Source organism: Nilaparvata lugens, chromosome 1 (assembly GCF_014356525.2).
Source record: "Nilaparvata lugens isolate BPH chromosome 1, ASM1435652v1, whole genome shotgun sequence".
NCBI lineage: Eukaryota > Metazoa > Arthropoda > Insecta > Hemiptera > Delphacidae > Nilaparvata > Nilaparvata lugens.
The window spans coordinates 32,691,625-32,719,008 of record NC_052504.1 but is presented as its reverse complement, the minus strand read 5'-3'; the positions used below and the strand labels follow the sequence as shown (position 1 = coordinate 32,719,008).

Here is a 27,384-nt window from a genome sequence, read left to right as displayed (position 1 = left end):
TGATGATGAATAGGTGTATTGGTGTAACGATCAAAAACCAACTGTCAGTCAATACTTTTCAATTAATTATTATATTTGGTGTTTTATTGAAGTACGGTAATGGATCTCGAGCATTTTATCAACATTACAAAAATAACCCCTACTTCGTTTCGTGAGCCAAACTTTCAACCCACGCTTAAAACATATACTAAAACACTCCTGATTTCTTCACCAACACTCTTATTGTAATCCTAAAGGAGATTGAAAAAAATGGAGAAAATAAAATTAATAACCATATTTATTAACTTATTGTATAGGCTGCTCAACCAGTCCATATACATTGTAAAACCAACAAGTATTATAGCCAACTGAGATTAGATTAATTAAATTCAGAAAGATTTTCACATAGTTATCGAATTAAAATCGTAGAGAAAAATCGTCGTCCAGAAAACACTATAGACATTTAATTTGCTCAAGCTATATAGTAGTGCTCTGTGGCAATTAGCTTGTATTCTAACTCATTCACAGAGAGAAAAAGTGAAATAAATTGTAATCTGCAGTTCAAAGGTTGAATCATTCATAACATTGAATGCTACTCTTTTCAACACATTTCATTATACACTGATTTCATTTGAATTTTTGTAAATCAAGTCTCAATCTGGAACATGAAACTATTACTATTTCAAACAATAATCGTCCTCTCCTTGCAAGTTGAAACATCTAAAGCCAGGTAAGCTCATCTATTTCTACAAGTCATTTATTTTTACAAATAATTTATTTCAGAACAGTTTTTCATAGAAAACTGAAGCATAAGATAGCAGTTGAGGAAAGTAATGGAATAAGCCAGAGATTCAATCCCGTTCCCAATTCAAATTTATTTAATATAGTTTCAACAAAGCGCTCAATTTATTATTTTTTTAAAAGCAGACTGAAAAATAGAAGACAATTCTCCCGTTTATTATTAATTTGAAATTGCCAAAGAGTAGGCTACAATATTGATTACTTTTATCACATTAATTTAAGATTTATTTTGAATTATTCAAGAGCCTTACTATTTAAGAGCAGTGCTACCTTATCTTAGTTAAAATCATGACTCGATAATATTTACCAGATGCTGAAGCAGCAACAGCAACAATTCATCATAGACGTGTTTAATAATGTAAGCAGTGTCACAAGAATGGCCTTGAACAAGCCGATATCGTACCTCAAGTCAGTTCATACCTACCTACATCATTCATCCAAGACAGCAATTACATAGAAAGTTTACAAGCGTGAATTGTGGAACATCATCTATCATGTCAAATAATTGGGACAAAATATCGCTGTGAATTTTAATGTCTGCAGGAGATCTAAAATTTGGCTTCATATGATGATGGTGAAATATATTTATGAAAACACAAATATTAAAAGCGAATGGAATAAACATACTTATTGTTATAACCTTTGCAGAATATAAATATACCAACTTTAGGCCTAACAACAACAATTCCTTATTATTTTTATTAATTAATTTCTTATTTTATTTTTTTGAAGTTGGACATAAGGCTTTATTGTTCTCATATTGAGTTTTTGTTTGCCATAACGTTTGAATGGACAGATTTTATTTGGATTTTTAGCGAAAATTATTCATTTTAAAATACGATACCGTAGACAAAAAAAATGTGGACAGTGATTTTAATTGGTTCATTATCACTCTATACAATATTGAATTACTTTTCTTTTCACAATATTTATTGAAATTGATTATTTTCACTTCCAATTATGATACCGTACTTTTTCAAATTCAAATTAATTTTTTAATATTTTTATTATCACTTCATAAGAACTGTAAAATTAATTGTTTGATGTATTTTTGTAGGAGTCAAAAATAAGCCTATTGCTTCCAAAAATGATCAAATGGATAAATTAATGACAGAGTTCAATAGAATAAATACACATCAATTACTGTATTGTATGTTACATCATATCGACAATGGCTTTTTTCTGGTTCTTGGTTCCAGATTATTGTATGGATGAGTTAGAAATATCAATTTTAATTATATATTGGGAAAACCTTGACATTTATTTTTTCAGCGGCTTTGTTATTATAGCACCGAAGGTCTTCCTTGTTGGATCAATTGAAAATGTGTGCATCAGTCTACACAACCGTACAACTGGATCGCCCATCTCGATCTCACTATTTCATCCGGCCACAGAGGACGTCATAACACGAGTTCAAAGTATTGTGGAGAGTGAGTATAGGAGGACTCGATTTTCAATTCAGTCAAAATCAAAACTGACTGGATCGAGGTTGATGATTCCAAACTGGAGGGCTTATCTGAACAGCTTAATTTTTTTTTTTAATTTGTCAATTGTATTATGTCCAATCACAGACTGAGATTTCTATAATTGATTGATTGATTGGTTAGTTATTCGTAGCTCAGCAACTCAAGTCAAAGATTGCACTGATATTGATTTCTGATCATGATTGGCCGAGCGTAATACTGTATAACAAAAATATTTCAGAGGAGCATAATCAATATCATCGTGTAGGCCTACTGTCAATTCTATAATTAATCACTATTATAATGTTTTGTCTGAATAGGCTTATAAGTTCAATATGAGTGACATTCTGCAGATAATTTACTGCTACTAGAAACAATTCTTTCATAAATTTAAGTGATGAATAATTAAAATATAGTGCCAAGATCTCACAATAAAAATACTTTTATTTTCGCATATTGTATTCATCAACTTGAATATAAGTTGATATTTTTTTTAGACTGCTTGTATGATAATTCATTTCATATTGTTGTTTGTTGTGTTTGTTGAAGATTCTTAGCAACAAATTCAATAAAATAAACATTACATGGCTGTAAATAGTAAATTCCGGGTTAGTTTCAATAATATTATCTTAATAAATTATTTATTCTATTCCATATAATATTACCTTGATGAAACAACGATTATTGGAGAAAAAAGTTTGAATTGATAGAAATAGAATTTAAGGAGTACCTAATCTGTTAGTAACAGCCTGGAGAAAAACGAAAAAGTACTTGGATAGTTGGATAGAATAAAGTTGGTCTCATTTTAGAAAATTGAAAACTCTTATAAAATTTTGTAGTGTATATTTAATTCAGCCGCATTTGTGTTGTACAGATTCGACATCATGTGTTGCCATTACTATTCCATGGACAAGTGAAGTTGAAGGGAGACTGAGGATACAAATTGCAGAGAGTGGTGAGAGCAATCTGGTTGTGACCAGTGAAAAAAGAATTACTTTCAGTCATCAACCATTGGTCACAATAATATCACCAGACAAGCCAGTTTACCGGCCTGGAGATACAGTTAGATTTCGTATACTCACTTTGACACACCATTTGAAAATATCTAAAATACAGGTAATTGATAAAATTCAATATAGGCTATACATGAAAATTAAATTCAATCAGTTCTATAAACTTGGAGCACGAATATCAAAGCAATAATATTTGACAGTTATTCAAGATTCTGTAAATTATGGAAAAATACAAAATGCCTATATTATTCTCTAATCTTTAATATTGCTTGCTCTCTTGCTTCATTGCCTACTTCTATAATATTCTCATCCGATTATAAACAGTAACATTGCTACAACACTACTGTAGTAGTGTATTTAATTACACTACTACACACAACTGTAATACTGCTGTGTAATAAACTAATACTATTCTACTGTTGAGTAATATACTCACTACTATACTGTAGAAGTGAGTATTTTTTAATGTAGGTATATTAGATAGATAGCAAAATTCCTATCCAGAGTCAAGTAAATATATATCAAGTGAATAATATTTCATGTGATGATAATTAAAATATCAAGTACTGAAATACTAATTTTGTAAGTTGAAAATATTTATGCTGTAATTATTTTAAAACATTATTTCAGGTAGAAAGAGTTTGGATTGAAAGCCCCAATGGTATTGTACTGGAGCAATGGAAAGGAGATAGTTTAGAACCTAGGAAAGGTTTAATTCAAATTGATTTCACACTATCTGAGGAATCTCTTCTGGTACAGTAAGCTCACTGAAATATGTCACACTATCATTAGGTTTCATATAATCATCATCGTTAGTTGGCTTTGGTGCAGATTATGCGTTATGACTTATGGTTTCTATAACATTGAAGGTGTCAATAGATTTGAATTCTAGAATTTTCCCCATAGAAAATGTTTCTCATATTTCAAAATAGAGGTCTACAACCTCAAGTTTTTCTTACGGTACTAAAAAATAATTTTAAATATGTACTCTTCATTGAAAATTTTAAATTATTTAGCCTGAGCCTAGGAGATTTGGACCCATTCATTTTTTCAACTCGCTATTATTTTAAATCGATATTTATTTGTTCTATTAAACAATGTTGATTGTTTAATAATAATACAAAATATATAAATAATAATACAAAACGATAGAATGGGTCATGATGGTTTTTGAAGTGATATTTTCATTTTCTCATATTTATTAGATTTGTCTGTTGATTCTTCACAATTCATTTTCATTTTGATCAGGGCGAATGGAGAATCAGAGTTGAATATGGAAGCCAGTTTCCAGTAAACGAAAGAAAAATAACAGTCAAGAAATATGAATTGCCAAAGTTTGAAGTTCACATCCTTCAGCCAAACAATATACTTGCAGATGCTGATTTTATTGTCTTCAAAGTTTGTGCCAAGTAAGTTCAGTTGATATATTATTACTTGAATCAATATTACTTCAGGTGTGAATGTGTACACAAGTATACTGTAAGTGAGAACCTTCAAGTTCTGGCTATGATATTAAAAGCATGCTGGAAAATGATGGCTGTCAAATGGGTTTCAAACCAACAAGTTGATAAAAATATAAGACCTTTTGTTGGAGAATTTGAATAAACTATCTATCGTAGTTACTACAAAATATAAAATGGAGTTACAAGATTTAGAATTTTTATAATAATTTTCAGATACATTTATGGAGCAAATGTTCAAGGAGAAGTGAGAGCTGAATTCTCAATGATCGGAGCGACTAATCACAACAACAGCTCTAAAGTTGTCATGTCAAAAATCTCCCTGGAAGTCGGCAACCTCCATGCTATCTAGAGCCCTCGTCATAGCACGTTGAACGTTTTCCAGAGTACCGAAACGTGTCCCCTTAAGTTGTCTCTTGATCTTGGGGAACAAAAAGAAGTCTGTTGATGCCATATCTAGGCTGTAAGGAGGATTTTGTGCCACCCGGAAATTTTTTATTGGCAAAATATGTACAATTTTTCTTTAGGAATCTTCAAAGTAGTCCCCATTGAGTCGATAACACGCTGATACCGGATTTTCCAATCTCTGAACGCTCCCTGGAAGTCGGCAACCTCTATGCTATCTAGAGCCGTCGTCGTAGCACGTTGAACGTTTTCCAGTCCCGAACTGCGTCTCCTTAAGTTGTCTCTTGATCTTGGGGAACAAAAAGAAGTCCGTTGGTGCCATATCCAGGCTGTAAGGAGGATGTGGCAAAGTTACCCTCGAATGTTTAGCCAACTGCTCGGTGACGAGCAGGCAGGTGTGCAACGGAGCATTGTCGTGATGGAGGATCCACGAATCGGCAATCCCCGGACGGATTTGATGAACCCGGGCGGTTAGTCGACGGTGCACCTCTCTGTAGTACTGGCCGGGTGGCACAAAATCCTCCTTACAGCCTATATATGGCACCAACAGACTTCTTTTTGTTCCCCAAGATCAAGAGACAACTTAAGGGGACACGGTTCGGGACTCTGGAAAACGTTCAACGAGCTATGACGAGGGCTCTAGACAGCATAGAGGTTGCCGACTTCCAGGGAGCGTTCAGGGATTGGAAAATCCTGTATCAGCGTGTTATCAACTCCAATGGGGACTACTTTGAAGATTCCTAAAGGAAAATTTTACATATTTACCAATAAAAAATTTCCTGAGGTCAGTCCGGTTACTTATTATACAGACCCTGTATACTATAATTTTGTTATCACACATACAAATATACAAAATATATTTGTTATCAGATGGGCATATTAAATTGTCGATCCCGGCTGAAGTATGACAGTTATAAGACCCATTGACGGTTTAAATTATATATTCAGGCGAGGTGGAACTTCTGCTGTCAGGAACTCCCCACCAATAAAAGCCATACGAATATTATTATATACTGTAATGTAATAAAATTATAGATTACTGTAATAAACTATAAGATCACTTTTGATATAGTATATCTATGAAGATTGCAATGTATAACATTGAACATTTCTATTTGCAGTTGGATTCACGGTCAGGCTGCACATTTTTCAACATATCAGGTGGTGATCTGTATCTATCGGACAGCCAGCTGCAAGTGGATGTAGTTGAGCTGACTGCCACTGTTGTCGAGAGAGGATCACAGTTGACTGAGAAAGCATCCAGATCTTGGAGAATTCATCACACCGCTGTTCAACTCCAATTCCATTGTTCACAATATTTCAAGCCTGGATTACCTTACAGGGGCAAGGTAGGCCTTCAAACGAATTTTTGAAATCTTGCGATTTCATGTTTCAATCATTCACATTTTCAGAATTTAGCCTTGATATAATTTAGATATTAATTAGCAATATTATTGAGAATTGAATCAACTCCTATCAGATACCTGGGAGCTTACAATTCTTATTGAGAAACGTATCATCTCATAGAAGGTACCTGGCAACCGGTCACAAGCCCAGACAAATGATAAGGGTTAGCAACAGAGGCAATGCATTCGGCTGTAGAAAGATAATTGCCAAAGCCAGTGATGAAACCAGGGATTATAACCATTGCATGCCGTATTATATAAATTACGAATGCAGATTTCGCAAAAGAAATACCAAATCCATTTCAAATTGGTAATATTGGGTCGATCATTTGCTGTTTATACCGAAACAGATGTCAGCGTTCTAATATATACAAACATGTAAAGCTGAAAGTAGGTACCGGTATGTTTTGAAAAGTTTATCCACAAAGCGATTACATCTAGTTTTTCATTCACTGAATGATGAGGATAGTAAATAATTTGATATGAAATGAGGATGAAACAAAAATGTATGATGGCTTCAGCATAGATTGATTAAATATATATTATTTTTATTGATTCATCAACAAAGCCCAGTTTCTTCGAAATGCTTTAAACTGTTGTACAAACTGGAAAACAATACTCTCCTTGAGTAACTAGCCTACTTAATCTATATAATTCCAATCGTTTTATATGATTGAATATGTGTATTTAGCAAACTGATAGATGTATTTTAGTTTTCCTGTAAGAATTTCTATCTGATTTACACTGAAGATAGGTGTTGAAACATATAGGTAACTTTACAATAAATTCGTGATATTACTGGACATTATTCTAGTGTTCCATTAATAATTTCTATTTTTAAGTTGGCTGCCGTTCCACCGGATTTCCCAGCAGTTCGGGCAGAAAACCTGCCGATACAGATTTGCTTGAGACAAGAAGGGGAAGGCGCGGTGCAGGAGAGTGACAAGGTGGCGGTGACAGTCGCCCCTCACCGCGTCTCTTGCTGGAACTACTCAACCGACATCAACGGCCAAATTCAGTTCACTCTACCGCCATTACTCAACTCTTCATCAGCACTTACACTCACAGTAAGATGCAATAATTTGTGAAAGGGTTTTCAAAGATTCTAAAACACTCACTTATTGCAGTGACGATCGTTTTGACCTAGGAGGGGGGGGCATCATCAGAATAAAGTGAAGAAACCACTTGAGTTCTTCACTTGAATAATTATTATTAAACGAAAATTCGAATTAAATGCTGTAAATTACCACGAAGACTTCTGCTACTGAAAATATTGACAACAGGGTTGACAGCTAGATGGAAATTCGATGGGTGCTACTATCCAAAAATTATTTGCCAACCCGGGAATCGAACCCGGTACTTCCTAATTGCCAGTCAGGTATGCTCACCCTTACACCAAACTGACAATCTCTGGATAGCAGCGCTCATTTTATACGAAGCCATAGCGGCCAGACTGTCTACAGATGGTAATTAATGAGAAATTGCATTTATCATTCAAATGCTAATTAATGAATTAATCTTCACTTGAGTCTGATGTTACCTCACACTATAGGTCCAAATAATCTTTACTGCAATAAGTACTTATTCCACATCAAAAGTGTTTTTAAACTCAACGTCGATTTATTATGGATATAATTATCTCAACACTTATACAGAGTGATTCATAATTATGGTAAAATAATTTAATACGTGATAGTAGAGGTAAAAATAAGAAAAAAAGTACTTATAAATATATATCCATAAACGCTTCATTAGGGAGCTATACAGGATGAAAGATTTCGCCCGGATGCTGAATTGTTTGGGGACTAGTTTTTGAAAAACTTATGCTGGATCCATATGGAAAAATATCTGAAAAATTGAATAAAACTAGTCTGGAAGTTGTAGTGTGAGTAGTTTTTGAGAATTAAAGTTGAAATATGCAAGAAATCTAAGTAGACAAACACAGACTTCTACGTTTGATGCCCAATAACTTTCTTTTATGACCAGTAAACAAATAATTTTTTGCAATAAAAATTGTAGAGAATTTAATTCTGAAAAGAATTATGTAAGCTGTGTAAACAAAATTTTAATAAAAGTTGAATAAAATGTATTCTTATGTAGTACATTACACCACAAAAATTTGATTTTTTATGAGGAGAGAACTAATAACTCATAAGTTGTAGCTGATTGCAAATTAGATACGGTATTCGGTTTTTTATGAAAAGTTTTTTTTATGAAAGTAGCATATCTTAATGACATTGAACTTATACCAAAAGACTAGTAGATTATGCCATTAAGCCTGAGAGGAAGCTCGAACAGAAGTAGATTCCTATGATTCCTGCCCAAATGTTTACTGAAAACTGATGTTGTGGAAGATTAGGATTGATGGCATGAAGATTCTCAGCTGCCCAAATATGTTGGTTGTGGACGTTAACGATAGCTGTTCTTGTAAAGTGTGCCTCGTCGGTAAATAAAACAGTTGTTAAAAAGTTTGGGTAAACAAGTTTTACTAAAAACCATCGGCAAATACCAGCATGGGGAATACAGTCTCGTGGCAATAGAGTATGAACTTTCTGAAGGTGGTATGGATGTAATTGTTGCTCTTTTAGTATCCTCCAAATAATAGATTGATTGACATTAAACTGCACTGTTAAATCTATTGTTCTCTTCTCTGGATGTTCATAAATTTCATTAAGAACTTGTTCTTCTAACTCAACAGTCATAGTAGATCGGGGTCTGCCTGCATAAATGTGCTCTTTGGATTTCAAAGAATCTGTTTCAGACAGACATTGATGAATAGTGGCAAAACACCTTGAACTTGGACATACTCGGTTAGGAAAGTTCTCTTGATACAAACGTCTTGCTTCAGTACTATTACAGTAGTGTCCCATTCCATACATTAAATGCATTTCAGCTAATTCGGAGTATGAATAATGTCTAAAATTACCTGCCATTTTTTAAAAAGTTAACACTTAACACAAAAGCAAAGTGAAATGGTTACAAATAACTGGTTGATACATTAAACAAAAAACAGAGCGCGGTTACAGTAGGCCTAACTTACAGTTTGTTTTTTTGTTCAACAGTGAGCTAAAACCTTTCTGAAAATAATTTTCAGCTGATAATTTCTTTTAAATATTTTCTTATTTAAAACAAAATAAATCAGATGTTTTGGAACAGCTGTTATTAAAATCCATGTTTTATTTGCAATCAGCTACAACCTATGAGTTATTAGTTCTCTCCTCATAAAAAATCAAATTTTTGTGGTGTAATGTACTACATAAGAATACATTTTATTCAACTTTTATTAAAATTTTGTTTACACAGCTTACATAATTCTTTTCAGAATTAAATTCTCTACAATTTTTATTGCAAAAAATTATTTGTTTACTGGTCATAAAAGAAAGTTATTGGGCATCAAACGTAGAAGTCTGTGTTTGTCTACTTAGATTTCTTGCATATTTCAACTTTAATTCTCAAAACTACTCACACTACAGCTTCCAGACTAGTTTTATTCAATTTTTCAGATATTTTTCCATATGGATCCAGCATAAGTTTTTCAAAAACTAGTCCCCAAACAATTCAGCATCCGGGCGAAATCTTTCATTCTGTATAGCTCGCTAATGAAGCGTTTATGGATATATATTTATAAGTACTTTTTTTCTTATTTTTACCTCTACTATCACGTATTAAATTATTTTACCATAATATTATGAATCACCTTGTATATTAACATAGTAGCTTCGATGAGTTAGTATTGTTGTAAGATGAAAATTTTAATTTAATTTTAAAAAGGATTATGATCAAATCCCCTGAAAATTGGTGAACAAAACGTTGAATTAGGTAGGTTTAAAAAAAAGCCAAATGAAGAAGTTGATCGAACTTATTACAGCAAAATTGCAATATGTTGATTTATGTTATCTGCTTTTGACATAAACAATCCTAACAAGGATTACGATTTTTCACTCAGAATAGTTTCATTCATTTATTGATTCAATAACACAATCATCCATTAAAATAATTTTAATTCTGATTTATATATTTAAAATTGGGTAGAAATGGATATGTGCAAGCATTATTATCCAGATTTCTAGTGAATTAGACATTGTATGAGTAAGTTGCCTATATGTTAAAAAAAATTAAACATTGATGTTGATGAGTTTGAAAAATGATCAAGATAGACCTCAAATTCCAGTCCTAAACTATTCAAAAAATTCTATTAACTCCTCAGATTTTTGAAAAATACTGAAGCTCTAAAAATCTGACAAAACTACTGATTACTCATAGTAGAGTAATGTGCATTATTTATCTTTTTTTTTGCTGGATGATTACCCACATAAGCAATTATTTATGCATGAGTGATGAAATGGAACTATGAGTGTTTCTATACAAAGTTTGATAAAGCTTGATAGCTGAAAATGTGAATGTTACAGGCAGTGAGTCTACAACACAAAGATAAGTTCTTCCCTGGAGAGCACTGGAATTTGCGAATGGTGCAACCCAAAGCTCATCAGCCTCTCAAAGCTTGGTTCTCGTCAAGTCACAGTTACTTGGATGTCTCAACTGTCATGCCACTGGCTTGCAATAAAGAGTACAATTTCAACGTACAATATACAATCAAAAGCTTCTCACAACCTACGCCAACTTTCACCTACATGGTTAGTATACACCTGATCAAAGAGTTACCTAGTCTTATTATTTGAACTGATTTTGTTCATATTATCGTTTAAGGGTACGTTTATGTCGGAGCTGCGATTAGTGATAAAAGCTGCCATTCTAGCAACGCGTAGATAATACCAACGTGCTTTCTAATAGGCCTGTTTATGTCGGAGCTGCGATGAAAATCGATCTTGGGTCCTGACCATCGATAAGAGCATCGATAATGGCTCGGTCCATTTTCGAAGCTAGTATCGAGGCTAGTATCGAGTTGTAGACTACAAAGTACAAACATGGACCAATATTTTTCCATGATTTAGGTTGATTTATATGTGGAGTTTCGTAAGCAAGTGACATTTTCTTTACTTTATTGAACTATTTCTTATTCAATTACAAAATTCTATCTCATTGTCAATGGTAATAATGAAACATAATATAGACCTTGATGTATGCATTTCAAGAATGAATTCAATTGTTTCTATTTTAACAAAGAATATAACTTGTTTGTATAAACCTACTTATCTTAATGTTAGCATTAATCGCTCCTCTGCCATGATAGGACTCATGTGATAATTATTCCAGTCCTTTTGGAGATTATTGGAAACTCTCGTCAAAATGTAGTCGAAAGTTTCTATTTACATTCTCATATAATCAAAAAAATTTTTGGATGCTGTCTTGAATCTTTATACAAATGATGATACTCCCCAAATACATTCCTCTCCACATTGATAGGATGTGCAGAGGATGTGCATTATATTCACGTTCTCTACAACCTAGTAAGCAATGCTTTACTGTATTCGATGCAAAAAAAAAATCTTCATCAGAATCACTCATTATAGGATACACAAATTGGTTTTTCAAAACATGAACTCACGAATCAAGCTTTATTCACGACTGTCGGCATGAACAGTCGATAGAAGCTGAGCGCTTCCCTACTAGCATCGCTTCTCTCATCGTTGCTAGGATCGTTTATCACAACTCCGACATAAACGTACCCTAACTGATGAATACATTGAAAATATCGTAACGTAACATATCATTGTTTGGAGAAGTTTTAAAAATCAATGTATTTAAAAATATCCAATTCTTCTTTGTTTTCTAGGTTGAATCGAAAGGTGACATGCTACAAATGGGATCCTACAGACCAAAAGAAGAATCAAATATCCTTCATAAAATGGCGGTCGGTTTTCCACCAGCAAGATCATTTAAATTGCCATTGAAAATCACGCCGAACATGTCTCCAGAAAGTAAATTCGTCGTCTACTATATTCGGCCAGATGGTGAAATAGTAGCTGACAGTATGGTAGTTCTGGTGGATCATTGTTTTCCCAACAAGGTAGGCCTACCTAGTTTGTTATGTTAGATAGGTTTCTAATTTCAAGGCCCGTATTCAGATACTTGGTTTAAACGGAGGAATGTCAACTGTTCGTTTAAACCCCGAATGAAACGCATTATGATGAATGCTACCATATCTTCACGTAAACGTGGTTTAGTTTTAAACGTAGATGGTGCATATGGCCCTAATAAAATGAGAAAGGAATTCATAATTATGGTTGACGGAAAGTGAGAGAGAAGTGAGAATCAATCGATGGTTAATTTAGAGTTTGGAGAATTATTATAACTGCAAAACTGCATGAAATATAGTTTGTGCTCACCATCAAACCATTTAGTAATAGACATCTATGGTTTGGATATTGGTTTTTTTAAGAATATGCTGTTCTTAGGTACTTATCAAGTTTGTTGAAACCCCCTCATATATAGCATGTTGACCGCCATATAAATACATACGTTAGTACTCATTTACTTACTATATTACAAATGCTATAGCAAAAATAATGACTATTATTATATTTAAAATAGAATTATAGTACCCTTTTTTGAAATTAATAGAATGATAGATTAAAAATTCAAATTATAACAAGTTATAATTAATCTATTCTTAGTTATCTTTAATATATTAATTATATTTTATTAATTTCAAATATTTATATTTTATAAAATAAAATAAGTAGCCCTGAATTCATACATTTTACAATGAATATTCTACTAACGAAGTTGAACCTGATTTGTAGGTGAGCACACGTTGGTCTCAATACAGAATAGAGCCTGGAAGTAACGTGTCGCTATCAATTAGAGCTGCACCAAACTCTTTGTGCGCTTCGAATATTAAAGACTCGAGATTTGTGGGCGATGATGACGGTGATCAAGATTTGTGGAGGACGTTGAAAAATTTCATAACAGAACCTCTACAAGACACGTCTGAATACTGCATGAATGGTGAGCAATATGTGTAATATATTTGGCTTTATTGATATTTACTGTAGAAGAATTTCTAATATTATTCCTCCTCAGTCTAACATGTCTCCTCTCAATTGGCTCAATACTTTTCTCTCTTTCTACAGTTTGAAAAGATTTCAACCGACTCACAGGGACAGTCAGTATCTCCTCTACCATTTTATCCACTATTTGAAGGATTTTTTTCTCAATTTTTTCACTCAGATTTGGGGCAGATAATTTCCACACCAGGAGGGCTGTAATTTTCGAAAGTGATGCTTTTTTCCACAGAGGGCTTGATTTGGTTTTTTAGTCGATTGTTTTGTGAAGGTGTGCTGATTTGTTTCTTTTCAGGATGCCTTTCATGTTTCTTACTTGAAATATTGATAGTTCTTGAGAAAGTGTAAAATTTTCAATCTATGAATATTGTGTACGGTGTGGGGGTGTGTTTGTGAGGTGTTTTTGATGTCCAAATGATATTTACTGGTTCAATTGGCAAATTCAACTATTATTTAGTTTAAAGTTTATTCAACTAATGTGAATAAATAAATAAATTATACTTTCCATATTTGGGTTGAAAACCTAATCTTAACGAAGCTTACCTAGCTTCATTCATAAAGCTTCATTATTCATTATTTCCTTAAAAAAATGTTGTTTCATTAAACAGAGTGCGGCATCATAGTTTCCTTTTTTCAAAACTTAATAAAACTTCGTCTACCTTTGTGTTTTAAAGGGGCCTATCACAATAATAGTCTTATTCAACTCGAATTGTGAAATTTGATCATTCAAATTTTACTGATTTTCGCGTACTGACTGTTTTATTCCATCGACAGGCACTGGACTCACAGCAAATCTGCCGCCAGATTGGGAGCTACGCAGAAGAAAAAGGTCTTTATTGATTCCCATTGTTGATGCTAAAACTGCATTCGATGTGAGTATCAGAATGTTTCCTGTAAATAATGGTATTTGATGATACATGTTCCAAAGTTCACATTATTTGTAATGCAATTTTATTGTGTTGAGAGAACACTAGTTTCAGATAACACGCTCACCAGTCAACCACCACTATTATACAACCACACTATAAGATCAACTGGTTCACATTATATTTTATCTATGGTTGAAAGTTTCCATGTTTTCCCGCCTTACTCTCAAGTCCTTTTAACTTTATGTTTATTTCTAAAATTCCTCATTCATACTATGTTGATAATTTTCTCAAGTATCTTTTATTAATTAATTTAGATAAGGAATGACTTATGAAATTGAACTTTCAAATGTCAATGGATCGCATGCGTGCAACGTTTCATACAATATCAATACTAAAAAAAATAATAATTTTTGCGAGGAGCCAGCAAGCTCTCCATGTCAGTAAACTGTACGTTGTTTTCCTCAGGATTTAGGTGTGATCATCATTACAGATTTAAAACTGGAAACCAGGCCTTGTCACAATGGTGAGTAATCAAGCCAATATTATGTTTAAAAACCAATTCATTTTTCACAGCATCATTACAACAACGCCATGAAAAACTAGAACCCTGAATTTTTATTAGACTTGAACTGAAATTATTTTTGAAATATAATTATAGGCTTTATATACGAAATATTTATTTAAATTGAATTCCATTCAACCAAACATTGATTTCTATATGAAATAATATTATAATGATATTTATTTGATATGTAAATTAACTTTCAGTTTCCAAACAAAGTGTTGAATGATAATAATATTATTGAGAGACCTATACTGCATATTCTATTAGTGTAATTGAAAGCCTACTGAATATTGTTATACTGGAGGAATTGGACAAACCACTCACGTTGATTGTGCTTTGTATTTTTCTTTTTTAGTTCTAAATTCGACATCCGAAAAGCAAATTGGCAGGAATTTTGCTCATACAGAATGTAAGTATCTATATTAGTTTTAGTTACAAAACTGATGACTTGGAAAGATAAATTCTGTTTTAATAATCAGTCAGTTGACAAAAATAATTATTACTTCCAGAAAATCATATAAGTGATTAGCACATGCTCAATGTTTATTCTGAAAATTTGAAGTCAGTTTGAAGAAATTTCTAAGAACCTTGAGAAGAGGAGAGAGCTACTTTTCAAACTGAATGAAAGAAAACTTTTCTAATTTTCTTGCAAATGAAAGAAAACTTAAGATGAGAGGGATAAATTAAATTACAATTCACCACCCTGACCTAGCTTACAAACATGGGAAAAGTTTAATAGAAGAGCAAACATTGTTCTTTCATAGTAATCCTGGTTCACAATGTAGTATTATAATATTTATATATTGGATCAGACATCTATCAGTTGTTTACACAACTTTTTCCATACCATTATGTGGAGCTTCAACTTCAAATTTATAATCATGATATCATCTATATTTTGGATTTAATAATACGAAAATATTATGAATTGAGTAATGATCGCGTTCCAGAAACGATTGCTAATAAAGGAAAGAGAACATGAACCTTGATTGAGCATGCACATGGAATTTAAAATTATTTCAGAGTGGAATTGCAAAGTATGAAGTGGGGTACTCTACTAGTAATTTATTTTTTAAGATCTTTTTTATAGTTTTATTTAATGTAATATTATCGGTACCCTTCTCATTTTGTTTTTGTGTCATCAAATAAAATAAAGAGGGTACTAGTACTAGGGTATTATTATATATAATAATATTTTCCTAGTTTATTTTTTGTTTTTCTTAAGATTCAAGGGTTCCATTAACTCTGCAGATGGAGAACTCATTGAGTTCAATAATGGTAGATTCGCCATATTTCAAATCAAGAGACACATTTCATTTGAGAGAGTATTTCCCTGAGAGTTGGCTGTGGAAGATTACACCTCTAGAGTAAGTAGAATATCATCATCATCAAGTAATATAAAACACTTCAACAGTATTCATGGAACCATCATATTATTAAAATTCCAATTCTGAGAATATATCATTCTGTTTTTTTTTACAATAACTACACAAACTGAAAATAGAAGTTCAATTATAATATATTTTATTCTTGTAAAACAGCGAAGGTCTTCAATCAGGAAAGTATGCGATCAGTAGCAGATTCTTGTAAAATATATATTAAAATATATTACAGTAGATATAGTTTAATGAGATGTTATATCATGGACATGGAAAGGGGGAAAGTTCGGGTAAAACGAAGATTCTATTCAATTCAAATGTCTATTTACAGCAAGTCTGGGGAAACGACATTGCAGACCAGAGCCCCTCATAGTATAACAGGATGGAGAACTACAGTAGCTTGTGTACATGAAGAATATGGCTTTGGAATGAATGAGATGACTGACGTTTTGCATACATATCAACAAATTTATTTGGATTTGGATATGCCACGTACGATAAAACGATCGGAAGAAGTAGAGGTCAAAGTAATAATTTATAATAGGCATATACACAGGCTACCGGTAAGTATCTCAGAAAAACAAGAATTGCTTAAACAATTATTAAAAAAACTTTCAAACACCAAATTGAAAGAGTTTCACCAAGTTATACATCAAAAGTTTCACCAAGAGAAATAGGCGAATGAAAATATTTGTTGACTGTGAAGATCTGGGTTTAAAAGAATTGTGCCTTTTGCTTACTTTATTATTCAATATTATTAGTATATTCCAATCTCTTATGAATCTTTAAATTTTCAAATTTTTGCTTAGTGTATTATACAGTGTGAGATTTCTATCTTGGAATGTCATTTTTCTCACTAATCATATCTCATCATATTATTGTCTAGAGTATTGTTCTAATGTATTTTTATCGAAAATACACCGTCTATTGAACATTTATTTCAATGATATTCAAGAACACTACAATTTATGTAATATTCAACTGGAACTATCAATTTGCTTCAAAAAAATTAAAAGAAAATACTCTTCCAATTGGACTGCAGTAAGTAATATGAATTTGAAAAAGGAAAGTTTTGGGCTTGAGCCTTTTTATATAAGTATAATAATAGTTTTACTTGATCAAATACATAAATAGAGGTAAGACAAGTAAGATGATGACCACCGTAATCAGAAATGTTTTAGAATCTTTCAATAACTTATAGTTTCTAGTAAATATTTGTTTGCAAAACCCAGGGTATCAATGCTCAAGGCATCATCTTCAGTTGAAGGCTGAGCTTTGTAAGAATAAACTGAGTTTAGTGAAAGTAAAACATTTTTAGTAGAATAGACAACTTAGTGTTTTTATTTCATCAAGTAAGATATTATGAAATATAGTTGTAGAATTACAATATACATAATTATATTATAGCACAGAATATACATTTGCGTTCAAGTGTTATCATTGATTGATAGTATAAAAATGTAACAACTTTATGTCGATTCATTATAAATAATTTGCATCTCAGGTGAAGATTTCTATTACAACATCTTCGGGTCTCCAAGTAAGAATATCTGGATCAGATATTAAGTGTATAGATGAATATTCAGTCTCTCACATTGGACTGTTTATTAAAGGATTAAAAATTGGAAAGCATAATCTCACTGTTTCCGCATTGGTTGATACTACAGATTCGAGCTGTTGGTCAGCTTATTCCACCCTAAACATGAGGTATTTATGAGAAGTGCACTATGATAGAACAATATAGAAACAAACTTTTGAAATCAGATTCGTAAAATAAAATAAAAAAAAAATTCAAAAAATGTTAGTAATAAAACTGATAGATTATACTAAAGTCCTTGAAAATAAACAGAGTAATATTGTAGAAAATATGAGAAGACTGAACAAAAATGAAAATAAAAAAACCTTAAAACTATAATGAAGAACATTCAAATTAGCCTATAATGGAGCAAATTTAGTTTTTCCTATTTTTCAGAAATTGATGTATTAGCCTACTTTTATCAACCGAGCAGAGTATAATAAGAACTGTTCTGTCTAACAGGATAGACAGTATCAAGAAGAGCATCAAAGTTGAGCTGGAAGGGTTTCAGATCACTAAAACACTCTCAGCCTTGCTCTACGGGAAAGGTATGTAAGTATCTTATTAACAGTTCTAATAATTTGAAGATGCTCTGAATATTACAATTGGTTATGAGTTATGATAGTTCATGAAGATATAGAACGATTTTAAAATATTGTTTTGGAGAAAAAAGTCAAGTCCAACAATATTGTTTATAGGAATAATCAAGATTTTTCATTCAAATCATACATTAAAACACAGACACATTTCTCGAATTAGCATATGAATTGAGCTTCTCTCAAATATGTAATCTAGGATATCAACAAGTTAAACTTCAAATAACACAAGTTCTGTTAATAATTCCAGATCATCAATCACAACATTGGAACTTGTCAATCCCTGAGAACATCATAAATGGGTCTGCGCAAGCCCTACTTTCCATAACAGGGAATCTTCTTGGACCTATTTCTGAGGTAATTGATTCCCATTGACAAAATTTCATTGTATTTTTGTAGGAGCATAATGAGGAATATAGACGAATACATAGAGATATTAAAATGTAATATAATAGTTGATGAATTAAACTGTTACAGCACAAATTATAACACTTGAGTAAGTTAATGAATAATATTTTATTGAGTTTGTAGAGTGAAGATTGATGTTGTGTGTGCACGCACACACGAAGCATGCTCCTGTCAAATAATAATTTTTTTTAAATAAAGTGGATTTTTGACAGCATTTCAAGTCTCTTAAATAATATTTCATTTTGCATGATGAATTGTTTCAGTTATACTTCGAATATGTAGAAATTGTCTTGTTCTTTCTCGGCTGAGGAACAGTAAAAGTGCATTTGTTAATTTATTATTTAGTGGATCTCAATAGAGTAATATTTTTCTAATTTATAGAATTTGGAAAATCTAATTGAAATGCCAGTGGGATGTGGAGAACAGAATATGATAAGGCTCGCTCCAGCAATACAATTCATCAAATACTTGGATGCAGTCAAACCTCAAGGCGCAACTCACTTGAGAGGAAAAGTTATAAAATATATTCAAAAAGGTAATTTCTACAGATTACAAGTTTTTAAGAGTTTGCCAATCATAAATACTACTGATTGGTGACTGATTTGCCAATCTGATTAAAGTCACAGTTGATTTTATTAAAATGATTTAATCTCAAATATTTATTAATTTTTCTGCAAAGATTCAGTTTGAATTTTTGAAATTTGAGAGTAAACATAATTTGATCTTAGCGCTGGGATTCAATAAAAATGAACTATTAGAATATAAAATATATTGGAGTAATTCTTATACTAAGCAATAAATCTCAATAACAAGGGAATCAAAGATCAATGAATGATTCCAATATCTAGATAGCTCATTGCTCATACAAATACTCAGACAATTTTAACAGTTTGAATAATGGACAGAAACAACAATTTTTATTTTTATTTTGTTATTTTCTTTAGTTCATTTATTAATTTTATTTCCTACGACGACTTTCAAAATTTTTAAATAATTATTCCTGTACCAAAAATTAAGTGGCGGAGCAGCGATATGCCTAATAATACTTTGGACAGCATTAATTTTCTATCAAAATTTGAGAGATAAATGGTACAGGCTAAGCCTAGTTTTTCCTTCGTGGTCATAATTATATTACGATTAGAGTGTTTTATACAATAAATTAAATGAAAATTGAACCATTATCAAATGAATTGTGACAGTATTTAATATATATTAACAGTATATGATTTCTATAATTTAAATCAAGTAAAAATTAAAATAGAATTTCCAGGTATGGAAGCTGGTAGTCCAATAAATGTTGTCAGTTGCACATAATTTATTTAAGGCGAACTATAGTTTCAAATTAAGATGATTGTTTGACAGGATATCAACGTCAGTTACTGTATCGACACGAAGATGGTTCTTACTCAGCTTTTGGACCGGATATCGATTTGGAAGAGGGCTCGATTTGGCTCACAGCGTTTGTTCTGAAATACCTCGGACAGGCCAGAGACCTGATATTAGTAGACGAGACAAGCTTGCAACAATCGCTTGACTGGGTGGTCACCAAACAACTGGAGAACGGCTGTTTTCCAGCAGTGGGCCGCATTTTCAACAAAGACCTGATGGTACAATAACCAGATATTGACTATAAGCATATTTGTTTATCATGCATTGAAGGACGCTCCAATTATCCAAATGATTCAAATAGATTCTAGTCTTAGAGTATCTAAAATTGTCTAATAATCATTCTCAAAAACCAATATTTTGCATTTTTTATTAGTTCTAATGTATTTCTGTGTCTTAAGAATATTTAATATTAAATATAATTATTACAGTAATATTGTATTCCCGAATACGTCCATGTCTTTACGAGGAATCTATTTTAAATTAGGCCACGATTAGCTTATTATTGCTAATTAGTTCACTATATTCACAGCGAAGTACAGTACACTATACGTAGAGCGAATAAATGGGAAATATTGTAAATTATAGTAATCATCTTATCTCTCATCATAATCCTAATAGTTCTATGAATAATAGTAGAATATAGAAATTGCCATTTAGTAGGTTTCATGTTCTAAGTGGAATTTACGATTTGATACATTGTATCGAATTCATTTATTCTCAAAGTTAATAAATATTTAGTACATCAATCGATAGAGAAGTTGAGTTGATGGGCCTACTTTTCAATTATCAATTCTTAAATCAAGGAATAGATAGCTATGGGAACAAGCATATAGTGCTATATTTGCTTCCTGGCACAATCGCGACCCAAAATTTACAATAATCTGGCTACAATTAAAGTTAATTGTGTAGTAATACAATTATTTATTATTTTTTATTGAAGATATAGTGATGATTTTATTAAAGTTAATTGAGGGAATACACACTCCTTCATATCATTTACTTGATTTGGCTGTAGTAATATATATATATATATATATATATATATATATATATATATTTTAAGATATAGTGATGATTTTATTCCAATTATTTTCAACTGCTACAAAAAAGTTTATTTTCACAGAGAGGATATGTTGATGAGAAAGGAGAGCCCACAATAACGTTGACAGCGTTTGTTGTTGCGGCTTTGTTGGAATCGGGTCTCACACTTCCAAAGCATATAAAAAACAACGCCAAGTTTTGTTTAGCGGCAGAACAAAGGCACACAGATGCGTACACGCTATCTCTGATCACTTATTCATTTGCCTTGATGAATGACACATTGAGGACTGATCAACATTTGAAGAGGCTTCTCAAACTTTCAAGAACAGCGGATGGTTTACTTTGGTGGGAGACATCAGGTAAAATGCTTGACTTTCAGAATACGAAATTTTATGGGAGAAACAGAGTGTGGAATGAGGTTGAACTAAAATCGAATAAAGAATTTTTGTAAATATAATGTGAGAAAAATATGAAAAATCGATAAAAATATGACTCGATTCATATGAATTTTATTTATAGCAAAGCATAAATGATAATCATTATCAACAATCAACAACGGGCAAGATACATAACGGGTGGATCTGGTTTTGACTAGGAATTATTTCGCATACAGCCATTTGATCGTATCAGTCATTTATATTTTTGCTATTTTCAATGATCAATCTCAATTATGTTTAAGAGTTGACAAAAGCTTCGAATGTTGAAGTTACGAGTTACGCCATTCTCACGTTGCTCGTAGTTGGAGGTGCAGACAACTATGTGAAAGCGTTCTCAGCAGTTCGATGGCTTTCCACTCATAGAAATATGGCTGGAGGATTTTACACTTCACAAGTAAGTTCCAATATCTTGGAAGTTAATATACTCATAATTTTACAAATTGATTTGATAAATAATTGAATTTATGGATGTATTAAAATTATTGATATTTCATACCACTATCAACATCGACTAATTGATTATATTTATTGTTAATTTAGTAGAAAACATTTCAATATTGTTAATTTAAATATATAAAAGACCCATCCCATTTTTTAGTATTTATTTTTTTATTATCGATTATCAATTTCAGAAAGTTATTGATTCTACAACATAAATTAGTTTTATGAAATTATAGAAATTTTAGTAGTGAAGATTTCAGTATCGAGCCCTATTCGAGAACCTTATTCAACCACAAAACCTTCTTTATAAGCATTCGAAATATAGAATTAATGGAAAATTATTCTTCCACTGCAGTTGAATTAGCAAGTAATAGGTTTCCCATAGAATTCAATTCATCATTTTTTTTTCATCAATAATAAAATACATTGAATCATTCATTGTGGATGTTTTCGGTTACAGGATACAATGACTGGACTGGAAACACTGACAAAATATGCCATTAAATTTCCTCAAAACGATGATTTGACAATGGTTAGAGTCCAAAGCTCAGATGAAAAAATAAACAGGAAAATATCAATTGATTCAAATAATAGATTGATTAGTCAACAGATTAGAATAACAACTGTGCCTTCATCTATAACCATGAGTCTTCTTGGGCAAGGCTCTGTTGTGATTCAGGTATGAAAGTATGAAAGTTATAATTTTTTATGTCATGAATCTATTAATTTTATTGTAATGTCATGTTATTTTCAAAGAAGCATTCGCTAGTAATTGGCGGATAATATTTTGATAAATTTGAGATGAAGAACAAGATTTTATATTCTTCCAGTTGCAGTAGTGAAAGTTGTAATGAACAAATGAATATAATCATTATTATCTTAAAATAATTTCCATCAATGACTGAAAGAATCCAAAGAAATGAAGAACAATAATATATTTTGTCATCAGGAATATCAGAGTCTGTACTCCGTACATGAATAATTAATGTATGCTCTACATGAACTGAGTATTTATCGAAAAAAATGGTGATTGAACCTATCACAAATAAATTGCAATAAGCCTATATAAATGGCATAGGGCTATCATAGATGAATTGTTTGATAAAGGACACAGCAGATCCTCACATTGATAGATGTCACAAGATACAATACATTAATGAGGAGGGAATATACCAATAATCAGAAAGAAAACTAACTTATCCAAACAATGCGATTCAATAAAATTAATTTGTCGTCTACTGATATTCATAGGTTCAATTGAAGTATAACTTGATTGAGAACACAGAATCTAAAGACTTCAATTTGAACACGACGACCTTAACTTTATGTGAGAATGAAGACAAACCATGCGATCGACATAAATTGAAGATTTGTGTTCAGTTCAATAGTTCAACAATTGCTTCATCGGATATGACCGTGGTTATGGTCTACTTTCAGACTGGATTTTCCGTGGAAAACACGTCCGTCAATAAACTGACAGGTAAGGAAATTCCACAACATTGAAAGACTTAGGGAAATATTATAGACTTGCAGATTAAAAAAGACAAAGATACAAAGATTGTTATCTTAAACATGGAGAATTTTCATCAAGTTCTGAAAAACACAATGATTAAAACCGCATGAAGTATAAAAGAAATGTTGAAATTCGATCACTCACTTCATATTATTGTTTTATAAAAGTGGTAGTGATTCACAAGCCTCTTATCATTAAACTAATTTAATGATTGGGAGAGGAACAGCAGATACCTTCTGTTAGTATAGTCATTAGTCATCACCAAGTCCTATCACCTGAAATTGTGAACGCTTCTATTAAATTTCTTAAGTTTGTATCGCTATGGTTTTTCTTTGTGGGGTTATTTCAAAATATGAGGTGATGAAGTATTAAATGTTACCAGAATGACCAACGAAACCTAATATTATGTAGTCTCCATTCAGATGGCTTTTTCTTTCGATTAATAGCATAATGATAATTATAGCTCTATTCAATTTTAGGTGTAAAAAGGTGGGAGCTGGGAACTGATGAAAGTTCTCTTATAATGTATCTAGAAGAAGTAACTGCCACACCATACTGCTTTAATATCACAGTTGTTCGACAATATCCAAGTACAGATACTTTTCCAGGTCGAATAATAGTTTACGATTATTATCATCCAGAGAATACTCAGTCAGTGGTAAGTAAAATTGTAATATTTCACTATGATTAAGGACCTATCAAAAGTTAATCAGCACTTAAAATGTCTATTTAAATGAGTAAACAAATCCTGCGTAAAATAGAATCACAATATTCAAGACCCCTTCTCTGTTACAATTGGATCAATATTTATTCCAACAAAGAATATTTAAGTGGAATCAATCATGTAGGTAACTCATGTTTTCTTTGAATGATTAAACCTACACCATTCTACGTTTCTTCGAGTAGAATGTAGAATGTTGTTGATACAATAATAAACAAATTGCGATATTTAGAGTGAATGAATCAGCAACGTATAGAATGCAGATGAAATAATAAATGATGACTGATGCATTGCATAGAGAAACTTTCATGTACCAAAGAATACGACTTTTACTAATAAAATATTAATTTGCCTTCTTTTTCAGAAATACTCATTTCAACGCTGAAACAGATAAGCTGACCTGTGAAATACACCTCAGAATTCAAATAAAATGAACTTCAGATGAAAAAAAAAACTTCCAAAAAATGGCTCCATTATGTCTCATGTTGATAATTTAATAGTTAACCAAATGATGGAATTACGGAGACGTTACTCAAGAGTGATTATTCGATTGTTACATTGATTGGTGGAGAGATCGTACTGTACAAGTTTAATACATGGGAGGATGAGATTTTATATTTTTTATGAAGGACAATAACATTTAAAAAACATGAGAAATGAGAATATCCATTAACAGCTCTGTCAATTTGAAACAGTTTATTATCAACAAATAAAATTAAATAATCTATACACATATCCTAATATACATTGATGTAGTATAATATTTTATACAATTTTACATTACCGACTGAAAAAATCATGTTTCATTCGACGTTTCTTTTTCCTTCAATCTCTTCTCCATTTTTTCGAATTCAGCTTTGGTGACAATTTCTATTTCATCCTCTATCTGTTCCACTGAAATGACCTGCAATCAAGGACATCGACTCTGTAAATAATCTAAACTACATTAATGATGAAATAATAAAAGGACATTTTCCAAAAAAGAGTACAATTCTCGACATTCGTGTAATACAAAAGAGAGAGCAAATTTCGTTTTATTTATTTATTTTGTTTTCTGTTACAAGAAGTAATAGGTAATCGTTGATGATATTAAACACTAGCTAACTTTTTTATAAATTGGAAAATCTAATTTTTTAAATGAACTATCACAAATAATTTAGTTTATTCCAATCCTAATCTAATACTGTAGAATCCTAAAATTATTTGAGTACTTAAGATAGCTCAAAAAGTGTCTTTTTTCTTTAGGACTACTTTTGAATATGAATCTGAGTACCATTTTTAAATTATTTCGGCACGACATGTTTCGGCTACTAATTATCAAGTGACTTGATAATTTATAATTGATAATTCGGCATTAGTAGCCGTAACATGTCGTGACGAAATAATTTAAAAAGGGTTCTCAGATTTATATTTTTATTTATAAGCTCAAAAAGATATATTTCCGTATCTACTCATATTCACTCGGGTTGCTGCGTGAAAATTCTGATATTGAAAGAGTGACTTGGAATTTTTAACAAACATTCAGAACTGATTTGGAAGAGTTACACTAGGGTCTAAGATATATTGGTAAATGATGGAATCTTGATGAAGCAAAGTACAAAGTTCAACAAATACTTTGGCGCTTTGGGGTGGATAGACGAATACAAAAATAAATTGAAATTTACTGGAAGTTATTTGTAAGAATCAATACCTCTGGCACATAGAATTGGAGCATGTTTTGAACTCCATTTTTCAGCGTCACCACAGAGCTAGGACAACTTGTACAGGAGCCTTGCATCTTCAATTTAACAACTCCATCTTCAAAGCCCTGAAAAAGTGCACAAAAATGAAAATTATTTTCAAAATATATAGAATTACAAAACATATTAATATTTATACTCTTAGTATATTGCATACTATTTCTCATAATTAGCTGTGCACGATAAAAGATTTTATAAAGTTTTGCCCAGTCAAGAGTAATATACCGTACTTCAAATCAAATCGATTTATTTTCGAATAAAACATTACAAAAAAAGTATTTTCCTACAGATACCCTGAAAAGTGACCATTTCTGCACTGATTGCAGGCCACAAAGAATCACTTTTCCGCACTAGTGCGCAAAGTGAGTACTTTGCGTACTCCAGATTTGCAGCATGACAACGCAAAATAGTTAGTAGGTTATATGGAGCACCAGTGCAGCAAAATCAAAATGAAGTTGGTAACAATGACTGTGGTATACCTCACTGCACGTAATAACAAGGACACCGAGTTCGAGGACAGCCACCACATGAGTGACAGCCGCCCCTTCATTCAAACACTACTACATTATTCTATTTTATTTATTAATAATAAAATTACACAGAAACAAATTTGATGCATTTCAGGGAATTTTACCCACTTTTCATATTCAATGGTGACTGTAGGAAAAATTTAATGTGAAATACGTGCGCAAAGTTCCTCTGCTGCACTCAACAAACCATTCCGCCCTCGCCTACGGCTCGGGCGTAAACGTTTCTTTCGGTGCAGCAAACTGTCACTTTGCGCACTAGTTGCACAAATAACTATTCCCCAACAAGACTATAGAACTTTTTCCACGAAAAGTTCAATGTGATTACCTGGAATACATGAATATATTGGACATTATTCCATTATTTTTTTTAGATATTCTGCTGATCCAATGTATAGATTGTTAAATTATGAACTTGCTTGAATTAGGTCTAACAAGGCAGGGAAAGGAATTTCTAACATTTCCGATTCTCTGATTCTGTCGATTTTGATTACAGTTATAGCCGCTATTTCTATTTCATTATTCACAAAAAAGTATGTAGGAACAATTGAACTACACTTATTATATTACCATGAAGATGATGTCCCCTCCATCTTCTTGTACAGTGGGACGAATTCTAGTATCCAATAGCTCCTTGATCATCATCACAGTTTCGTCATCGTCTTCATTGATTTCTGAAATATTATTCAAC

General features: G+C 31.9%; 2 protein-coding genes across 3 annotated transcripts in view; one reads left to right on the top strand and one right to left on the bottom strand.

The window, feature by feature from the left end:
• Positions 1–553: 553 nt before the first annotated feature.
• LOC111053292 (alpha-1-macroglobulin) lies at positions 554–25,543 on the top strand. Its single transcript, XM_039426132.1, has 27 exons — positions 554–709; positions 2,053–2,210; positions 3,118–3,359; positions 3,887–4,009; positions 4,505–4,665; positions 4,933–5,034; positions 6,242–6,470; positions 7,370–7,594; positions 10,937–11,161; positions 12,262–12,495; positions 13,232–13,436; positions 14,267–14,364; positions 14,827–14,884; positions 15,282–15,335; positions 16,152–16,293; positions 16,637–16,868; positions 17,810–18,012; positions 18,344–18,429; positions 18,728–18,834; positions 19,267–19,420; positions 20,248–20,492; positions 21,398–21,674; positions 21,995–22,146; positions 22,654–22,872; positions 23,445–23,673; positions 24,186–24,364; positions 24,792–25,543. The coding sequence occupies exons 1-27, from the start codon at positions 645–647 to the stop codon at positions 24,810–24,812; spliced, it is 4,425 nt and encodes a 1,474-aa protein (XP_039282066.1). The 5' UTR covers positions 554–644; the 3' UTR covers positions 24,813–25,543.
• The window catches only part of LOC111053293 (NFU1 iron-sulfur cluster scaffold homolog, mitochondrial), an 18,179-nt gene continuing 14,632 nt past the window's right edge, over positions 23,838–27,384 (bottom strand). Inside the window, exons 7-8 of one of the 2 annotated variants that reach the window (XM_039426173.1) lie at positions 25,212–25,331; positions 23,838–23,981 (exon numbers count right to left, since the gene is read on the bottom strand). In XM_039426173.1, the coding sequence (XP_039282107.1) occupies positions 25,224–25,331 (108 nt within the window). In that variant the 3' untranslated portion in view covers positions 23,838–23,981; positions 25,212–25,223. Of the gene's footprint in view, positions 23,982–25,101; positions 25,332–27,384 lie in introns of those variants that run through there. The other variant, XM_039426166.1, reaches the window with a different exon arrangement.

Bases quoted from the DNA above. Each gene is read 5' to 3' on its own strand.
- LOC111053292 (XM_039426132.1), top strand. From the start codon at position 645: ATGAAACTATTACTATTTCAAACAATAATCGTCCTCTCCTTGCAAGTT. The intron at 6,471-7,369 runs GTAGGCCTTCAA...TCTATTTTTAAG, and splicing joins GATTACCTTACAGGGGCAAG to TTGGCTGCCGTTCCACCGGA. The intron at 13,437-14,266 runs GTGAGCAATATG...TTCCATCGACAG, and splicing joins GTCTGAATACTGCATGAATG to GCACTGGACTCACAGCAAAT.